We start from the raw sequence: 10,477 nt of genomic DNA, 5'->3' as shown, positions 1-10,477 counted from the left end.
AGCTCAAAATCGGGTTTTTGGGTCCCAGTATAAAAAAAAACTACAAGTAGTGAGAGCTGTTTTCTGATGAAGGAAAGGCATACCTTCTTTTTGCTTCTTTCCTTCTGAAGAAGGCAAAAAGTTAATAAAGCATTCTTATTTCATAACAAACAAAAGATTATAGTCAAAAGATTTCCTGAGTCACTTCTACATTCATTCCAATTTTTTTCCACTTTTTAATCATTTTAAAATGACAATTTTATCATTTTACCTACAGTTCACACAGGCAGGGGCGTTGCGGAAAACTTAAGGCAGTGCGTATTCCCCACAGCATCACCGCAGCGGCGAAACCGCAGACTCTGTTCACATCAAAATTTGCATTTCCTAGATATCTCATTATGGTCCTAGATTCCAAATTTACCAGGATCTTTGCAGTTGGTCACTTTTTCTGCCTCTGAGTCTCTAAATTCACTTTTTTTTTAACAAGTTTACCCTTCACGATCCCTGATATAAGGTATCGCATCTTCCCCATGTCTGTGGTCCAGCTAAAATTCATAGTCTAGATCTATATAGTCTACGTAGTCTAGATCTACACAGTCTAGATCTACATAGCCTGGGCTGGGCTATCAGAGCAAAATTACCGAATCAACAATTGTATTTGTGAAAAAAAAAAAAACGGTGGGAACACAGAAGGATAAAACACATATTTCCCCCATTCCTTTAAATGAATTGTGAGCTATGGTCATACTTTAATGGATAGGTTGCTGTTAAAACAGTCCAGTGCATTGTTCACCACATCCTATCTGGCAAATTCGTCACCCTCGAGATCTTATCCCAATCCTTCTGAATTGAATAGGATCTTTTATGATTAGGATGATTTTTGTCATATATTATTTAATGAAATTTAAAAGCTAAAATCAGCCTTTCAATTGCCTTCATGTTCCTTCCTTCCACAATCTGCAAGCGTTTTAACCGCATACGTTAGATTTTTTCAACGCATGCGTCTTGCGGAAAACCGCAAGGATGAGCGGCAAGAGACGCATGTGTTCCTCCGCAAAACGTAATCTACATCGGTTTTCCGCATATCCGTGCTGTGTGTGAATATATGGTTAAAACCGACATCTGTCAGATTCTATAGAGATTTCATCTACAATGCCATCTATAGCTTTCAGCTGCGTACTCATAGAACACTTTTGGAACGTGCAAATATAGATGACAGGGGAGCGCTATTTAAAATAAATACGCACGCGATAAAAGAAAATAGGAAACACGGGATTCGAGCTCAAAATCAGCTATTACAACACGCTGAATGGCCTAGTTAAGGACCTTAGTAGTCAAGAAGCATTGATATTCTAATACCTACAAAAAAACACAGGAAAATAGTATTTTTATAATGTAAATGAAAAAATTATAAAGAAAGCGGAAGGGACCCAGAAACCTGTTGACTATAATTTCTGTACTGTCATAAAATAAGAATCGTTTTATAACAATGTTTCCTTCAGAAGAGGCCAATCACTAAATATTTACTTAAATTTTTAATATTTTAATATTTACTAAATGATTCCTTAAAAGATTCTATAACATTTTCTGTGAGCCCCTTATTAGCGTACACCATGCTACGTCCATGTACTTAAGTGCACTGAAATTAATGTAGGAGGATATTCAGGAGAAAAAACTTACTAAAACCTTAGAATAACAATTTAAGTTTAATTATTAGATTTTTTCTTAAAATAGGCTAAATTTCGGCAGATTTTGCAAAATTTCTGCCAAAATTTTCACCTTCTGCGAAAATTTTACTGAATTCCCAAAAAGTTGGGGGGGGGGGGGCAAAATTAAATAAATGTAGCATCGGAAAACGTCTTACTGTGGAGGATAAGACCCAGAATGCCTTTCAAATAAGCAGACTCTTAATTTATTAAATCTTTAGATTTGACTACCACCGCCATCACTACTACTACCACTAACAAACCAGTGCAGCCCCAAACCACCTGAGGTCAACGCAAGTACGCACGCACCTTCTCCATCCCAATCTATTAAAAGCCTCCCTTTTCACACCCTCCCAAGAAGCTCCCAATTCCCTTAAGACATCCTCCCATCCCAGTCGGGGACAATCCGCTTTTTGTTTGACCTAAGAGTTTTGACCGACGGTTGTTTTAAAACTTTCAGGATTAGAAAAGAATAAGGACAAAGTATACAAAACCTTATTTACTTTTTAATTTTATGATTTATTGGTTAATAATAGATGGCACATTTTTTCAATTAGGCAAACTTGAGATTCCTTGTTTATCAGGCTCATACACTCTTAGATAGTTTATAGCAAGCTAAATTTTCAGTAGGCTATATCTTAATTTTGTAGTAAGTATATACAGTTAATATATTTCGTTCTAGGAAACTCATCTGCGCAAATTCCGTGATAACAATCCATACAAACAGGGAAAGGACAAAACCTTGCCTAACTCCCGGTTTCACACAGAACTGAGTACAAACCTTGCTTCCTATCTCAACCACATATAGTACTAATCACTCTAACGTATTTATCTGGTATAGGATACTACAACTACTGACACTAAAACACCAAGCTACCTGAGTGCGACACAGCTACACTATTCCACCCCCACTCTATTCAGGGCTTCACAAATTACTTCCTCCGACATATTCCCTACTTCCTTTAAATACTTTCTTATGTGCCCTACCTACCTCACTCGAAGAGGCAGTGCTTTCCGTTTGTAGAAGGTTGAAAAGCACAACTGTCGGCAGGCCGTCATCCTTTATTCTTAAAATATGGCCTAACCATCTTAATTATTACTTCATTACGGTCATAGAAAGTGGGATCGTACCAGACTTGTCGTATAGCGTATTACATTTCATTCTTATAAATAACTAATTGAATGACTCATAGCTATTCATTGAATGAGTCATTCGTAATATGTATCACGTATTACTATGTATAGTCATTCACAAGAGTACCTAAAACTATCCTTAGACAAACCATCTGGCAAACTTCCAGCAGATTTTCCTCAACCTTTTGATACACCTACTTTTAGAACCAAACTTGATAGCTGTCATTACCAAGGGTACTAGTCTCTTAATCTTAGTTCTAATACTTATCTTCCTAATCTTACAAAACGTTTTTCAACTTGGAAAAACAGTCTGCGTCATGGCTACTCTACTTTTTATGTCTTCACTCCATCCACCATCCCTGCTAACACTTTTACTTGAGTAAGTCAAGCTCCTCACTCGGTCAGTTTTCTCATCACCTATCATCAATTCTTTACCTTTATTTATTCCTCACTTCATCAATTTCGTCCCCAACCTCTTCAGCCTTACCTCATCTTCAACCTCCTTATCCTCATCTATTCCAAACTTCAACAACTTCATCCACAACCTCTTTGCCCTTACCTCATCTTCATCGTCATTTATCCCAAACTTCAACAGTTTCATCTTCAACCTCTTCATCCTTATTTATTCTAAACTTCCGCAATTCCACCCTCAGCCACTTCACCCTTAACTCATCTTCGACATCTTTATCCTCACCTATTCCAAACTTCAGCAACTTCATCCTACCCTCATCTTCAACCTCTTCAGCCTCATTTAGTCCGAACTTCAACAACCTCATCCTCAACCTGTTCAACCTCACATCATCTTCATCCTCTTACCCTCACCTCGTCTTTAACCTCTTCATCCTCCTTTCCTATAACCTTCAGCAGATTCACCCTCATCTCATCTTGAACCTCTTCACCCTCAGTTCTTCCTAATTGCAGCAGATTCATCCCCAGCCTCTTCACCCTCACCTCATCTTGAACCTCTTCATCCTCACGTTTTCCCAACTTCAGCAGATTTATCATCAACCTCTTCACCCCTCACCTCATCTTTAACCTCTTCATTCTCACCTCTTCCCAACTTCAGTAGATTCATCCTCAACCTCTTCACCCTCACCTCATCTTTAACCTCTTCGTCCTCATTTATTCCTAACTTCAGCAACTTAGACCTCACACAGGACACCTGAGTCACAGGACAGTACCTTTATTGTGTCAAACCTGATTAAAAATCACACCGAAACAACTCAACTAAAGCACATTTTGATACTTTTTCGCTTATTTATTTTATAGGCTTGATAAGGGTCACGTCAGAATGCTTTTTTTTCACAAAAAAACTTAAGTATTTTCCAAAACCAGTGTTATTCATTCAGTCAAGGAATACCACATGATTCACGGATATCCCAAGATCCCATGTAATCTAGGAAACGAGTGAAAAAAGGGGGTCAACCTCAAAGAAATTGCTATACAAATGATTTTCCACCAGCTAGCCAAATAATATATGCTGATTCCGAATTCAAACAACCTGCCGCTCTAACTCTTTCACAAATTTGAGTATTTTTAGGTTGAATTTGAGATGAGGAAAAAAAAAATGTTGACTGAGTGAATACCAGCAAATGTGGTCAGATTTATCATTTTTACGCTTTTTTCTGCTGATAAACATGAAACTAATTATTCGAATTCAAGAGAATCCATAGGGGCTCAAAGGTCTATAGAAGGGAGAGGTTGAGGAAAAGAAAACGTGAAAGAAAAGTGGAAAACTTAAAAAAAATTACTATACAAATTATATTTTCACTAACCGACCAAAAAATATATCCTGATTCTGAGTCCAAAAAGTCTGTTGCTCTAGTTCTCTCAAAAATTTGAGCATTTTGAGGTTGAGGAAAAAAATGTTGATTGAGTAAACACCAGCACATATGATCAGATATGTAATTTCTACGCTATTAGTAAGTTTCTATAATATGTGATATGAACTACTGATTCTACTTACTGTCGAAATTCATCTGCCAGAAAATTAGCCAAAATTTTGGTTAGCTGATCTCCACCCTCATTTCTTGAAACATTGGATTTAACCGAATAAAGGCCATTTGAAACACGAACTAATGAAACATCCAGAGTAGAGCCACCACAGCGATATATCAGACAGGTACTGCAAAAAGGTTAGATATTACAATTTATTTAACTGTTATATTTATTTACCAGAGTATTTTTAGAGTACTTTAATTATTAGTATTCAAGTACATTTTATATCATAAGTATTTATTATATATTTATTATTAAGTACTTAATGTATTTATTACATTATATTAATATCTAGCAATCACAATTTAAGTATTTTTTACACTAAAAGTGTTTATTATATATTTATTATTAGGTATTTCTTATATATTTCTTATTAAGAATTTATTATATTTATTACATTATATTAATATTTAAGCCTCATAGAAGTATTTTAGTATTTTAAGAGTAATTTAAGTATTTAAGCATTTATTGCATTACATTATCAGTGTTTGTTAAAAATTTATTATTAAGTACATAATTTATTTATTACATTATATTAATATTAAAGTATTATTGGTATTATATTTATTTTATATTCATTATCAAGTATTTATTACATTTATTATATTATATTAATATTTAAGCACCATAAGTGTATTTTAGTATTTTAAGAGTATATATTTATTACATTATAATAATGTTTAAGTATCTTAAAGAGTATTTTAATATTTTAAGAGTATTTTAAGTATTATTATTTAAGTATTTTTTATATTATACTATAAGTGTTTGCTATATTTATTATACTATAAGTTTATTATTAGTTATTTATTAGATTATGTATTTGTTATTAAGTCTTTCAAGAGTTTATTTATTTAACAAAATATATTTATTTACCTATTCAATCGGAGTTCAATATAAACAACAGAGGCTTAAAAAAAAAAAAAATTAAACAGGCTGCAAAACCGATATTTAGAAATCATATCAAGAACTTTTCAAGGGGGGAGGGTTTTGAATTGCAGTCAAGTGAGTTTTAAGGTCTAAACATTCCAAATTTTCAGAGAAGGCCTACTCATTTTGGAAAAGAGCAGGGGGGTGGGGCGTCTTTCCTTACTCAGTCCTCACGTGTGCGAATTCCATTCTAAACATATATACGGCAATATAGAATCAATTGAATTCATCTAAACAAAAAACCGAAAATCTTTGTGAGCCCTTAGATAAGATGAAAATACAATTGACACTTGATCACCTTTTTCATCCTTGCGTTGGGTTTTAAGGGTAATAAACGACTTTAATTTCGTCTATTTTTGTCTAAATAATGGGTTTTGGTTGTCTTCAAAGAGGACAGCTCCAGGCAATACTATGGCTATTGATCGTTTGGAATGGAGGTAAGCTCGGTCCCAGGCAAAGAGTACGGGTAACCTAGAAGAGTGGAAACTGGTGCTAGTGTCGGCTTAAAAAAACCATCAACGCCATATAGCGTTTGGCAACATTTGGCATTTCTTCAAGCTTTGTAATTTTTTCTGTTAGAAACTGAGATTAGACACTTATGTATGGCTTATTTGGACACAAGCTACAGAGTTATCTGTAATTTATCATCAGTTATTGACAGCTTATACGGAGAAGTAGGGTTAGTCAGTACTAAGTTCAATGATAACAACCCTTGAGGAACGGAGAGCAAAAATTTGTAAGCTAAGATCATTTATAATGAGTCAGGCATCAATCATATTGGAGCCCTCCTTGGACCATGCTGAACGATCTTCTTCCAGATGGTCTGCAAATGCAGGTCACTTAGTTTACCATCAATGAATTTTAATATTGCACACACAACGTAATGCTGCGTTGGAGATACGGTCAAGCAGCTGTATTCTGAGAATTCTTTGCAGACAGATATGCTGAGACCTCTGCAGTGTATTCTCATGCTGAATGTTTACCGAAAAGTTTCGGATCCGAGGAGGAGAACGGTGTGGATTAGCGTCCTGTATTCCTGTAGCGTCCTGGATTAGCGTCCTGTATGTGGATTAGCGTCCTGTAGCGTCCTGTAAATTCAAACTATCCTTCGGATAATGACTCAGCAGCGATTCCAGCAGGGGGTTTGTGAAAGGAGGCAAGAACTGTCTGTGTTTTCCATTTTCTGTATTGGATATCAGCGTTGGAAGATCCGTCAGCGCAAAGCTGGGAGCCTGGGTATGAGCTATTAGACAGAGCTAATTTTCCAGATCTTACTTTTATTGTTTTTCTTGTCTTACTTTTAATTTTTTTTTTTTTTTTTTTACTTGAAAATTCTGACATACCTTGCTATTCTTTAGTTTTAAGTCACATTTTGTGATTTGTATTTTTTTTCGATCCCCCAACACTCCCTCAAGTAAAATCTCCCCCCGCCCCCGCAGGCTTTGCCACTTCAGTACAGTTTTTGCTGTGTTGCCCATTTATTTTTAGTGTTATGTTAAACGGAATTGATTTCAGCAAAAATGATTTATATTTTAAGTATAATTGCAATTCTATAACAAATAGAATTTATTATATTTGGCCATCACAATTGCATATGCCCTCCTCCTCTGTGGCGCCAGAAATAGCTATGGGCAATACTTACAAGTTTGCTAATTTTGTGGGATTGACACTATCTTATATGTTTATTTCCTTATTTAAAAAAAAAAAAAAAAAAAAAAAAAAAAAAAAAAAAAAAAAAAACTGCAAGTCAACATTTGAGAAGGTCTCTTCCACATTCTTCCTAAACAGTCGTAGATACCTGTAGTAAACATTCTTTTCTCCACGGATGTGTTACCTATTCGTTAAAAAAAACGTTCAGCTGTTGAATACGACTTGTTATAGTTAATTAATAATAATAATAAAAAAAATTTAAATTCTTTTTAACGCACTCAGTTTATTACTTCTTTGACATCTTTTCTAGATGTGTGCCTATTGGTGTGTTGACAGGATATTGCAGTACTTACACTCGATAGTGTAGAGTACTGAACTCAAGTAGTTGTAAAATACTACTATTAAAAAAAATGATCTCCTGATATGTTAAAAAGTAAATGAAATTTTTAAAGAAAAAAAGTGAAATCTTGGGACAGTCATGAAATAAACTTCGTTTTGAACAGTCATAAGTTATGTCAAGAACATCTCATACTTTCCCCCAAGTTTTAACATTTTCAAATTTTTCCAGATGGCAAAGGAAAAAAAGTTGTGGTTTTTAATTGCATTAAAAAAATAAAAATAAAAATAAAGCTGTTTTCTATATTTTATTTTACTTTTTAATTCTTTGCTCAATCTTGTAATTACTTTCCTTATTATTATTATTATTATTATTTTCAATTATTTGTAAGTTTGAAGCGCTAAAAGAATGCTCATCACTTCGTTTCCTCAAATCCAGTTCAAGTCAAAAAGTAGACTCTAAATCTGTCTAAATCATCTTTGCAAAATGAAGTCTTTTGCAAAATGAAAATTGCAAAATGCAAAATGCGAAATCTTTTGCAAAATGCAAAATGAAGTCTTTGCATAAATAAAGAGCAGAATATGTTTTTTCACTAAGAAAAGTGCATAAAAACGCATAGGAATATTAAGAGTATAAACTTATAGTATAAATAGGTATATAAATTTATATTAAGCAATAAACGTGTATAAATATTCAGTATAAGAAACGCGTCAAGCAATTAAAAAAATAGTTTAAATGAAGCAAAAATTTCATATTATTAAAATCACATTTATTATTTCATATTATAGTAATATATTCATATTAATACTTTTGTTCATATTGTAATATAAATTTTCATTGTTTTAGTTTATATATATATATATATATATATATATATATATATATATATATATATATATATATATATATATATATATATATATATATATAAACTAAAACAATGAAAATTTATATTACAATATGAACAAAAGTATTAATATGAATATATTACTATAATATATATATATATATATATATATATATATATATATATATATATATATATATATATATATATATATATATATATATATATATATATATATATATATATATATATATATATATATATATATATATATATATATATATATATATATATATATATATATATATATATATATATATATATATATATATATATATATATATATATATATATATATATATATATATATATATATATATGTGTATATATATATATATATATATATATATATATATATATATATGTATATATATATATATATATATATATATATATATATATATATATATATATATATATATATATATATATATATATATATATATATATATATATATATCTGGGAGTAGATATGTGCATATTTATGCATACATTGACTTCAATTTTGCTGTGACGTCGTTTTCGAGGGGTTTCAGGCTCTGATTAGGAATTCCTGCAAATTTGTTTTCAAAACAGCATTTAAGTATTAAGCACTAATACTACTACTACTAACAACTCACCGCAATACCAAGCCACCTGGGGACAACACAGCTACACGCGCTTCTCCGTCCCAATTTATTCAAAGCCTCCTTCTTTACATCCTCCCATGAAGTTCCATTTTTCCTAAATCTTTCCTTGCGACATCCTCCCACTTCAACAGAAGTTTCTGAATTAGTCTTACTATTAAGACTAATGAAAATAATAATTACCATTCCTGAATCAGCTACAAATGGAAATTTTTTCTCACTAGACAGTTTTTTTAAACATATTTTCAACTTTTTCGTTACTATGGGCTGTTCTGAGCCCTTTTAGCCCCTTTAAGGGTTAAAAATAGAATTTACCCCAGAAGCGATTATTGAAGTTGGAAACAACTTAAAAAAGGTCACCAAATGATGTATTTAACATATTACAAGCCAAATTATATGAATAAGTATATATTTACCTATCTGAGACCATCAAGGAATGGGATGCATTGTAGAAAAAAAGCAACAAAAAAAAACATGATATTTGGAGGTAGTACAAGATAAGAAGTCTAATGGTATTAACTTCATTTGTTTTGCGTGTTTGTTTCTGAAGTGTCCAACCTATAGATATTTTACCCAGTGGCGGTTCTGATCTCTCTTGCGCCCGTGGCGAAATCATGTTTACCCCCCCCCCCTATTTCCCTTAAAATTTTCAGGATAAATTACAACACAATTTTAATTTATTAACAAAATTACGGAACTCTTCTACTAAACGGACTCTTTTATATACGGCAATGCATACCAATCACGAAATAGACTGACGCGCAGTGCTTCCACTTTGTCGGATTTTTCCGACATTGTCGGATTTTCGGCCCTCTTGTCGGACAAAAAAACATCGTGTCGGACTTCGGAATTTTGTCGGATTTTCCGTAAAAAACGGCTATTTTTCGGATTTGTGTATTTTTCTAGACTACTGGAGTCTCCAACTCCAATAAAAAAGGCTTTTCAAACTAGTAAAATTAGAAGGCCGATTCTGTTAGGGATTTTCAGAAAGTCATTAGTGTTAGCGGCGACAGTTTGGCAAGGCACAATTTTTGAAAATTTACACATGCTGTGCTTTAATCTGCTCTGATATTTCAGTTAATTTCAAGATCTGAGGAAAGTTAAGGTGAGACTTTTTTCCAATGCCAGTATAAGATTAGAAAGTCTATTGCCAACATAGTAGCCTACAGGAGAGCTAGGCCACCATGGTTTAGTGACACCATGTGTTTCACAG

General features: G+C 32.7%; 1 protein-coding gene across 2 annotated transcripts in view; it reads right to left on the bottom strand.

The window, feature by feature from the left end:
* The window catches only part of LOC148939232 (heat shock 70 kDa protein 14-like), an 82,461-nt gene that overhangs the window by 21,703 nt on the left and 50,281 nt on the right, over positions 1-10,477 (bottom strand). For both annotated transcript variants that reach the window (XM_089107061.1, XM_089107062.1), the window contains exon 6: positions 4,786-4,944. In XM_089107061.1, coding sequence (XP_088963187.1) covers positions 4,786-4,944 — 159 coding nt within the window. The remainder of the gene's footprint in view (positions 1-4,785; positions 4,945-10,477) is intronic.

Source organism: Artemia sp. Qi Xiang Cuo, chromosome 21 (genome assembly GCF_049724085.1).
Source record: "Artemia sp. Qi Xiang Cuo chromosome 21, ASM4972408v1, whole genome shotgun sequence".
Taxonomy (NCBI): domain Eukaryota; kingdom Metazoa; phylum Arthropoda; class Branchiopoda; order Anostraca; family Artemiidae; genus Artemia; species Artemia sp. Qi Xiang Cuo.
This window is presented reverse-complemented; position numbering and strand designations above follow the sequence as displayed.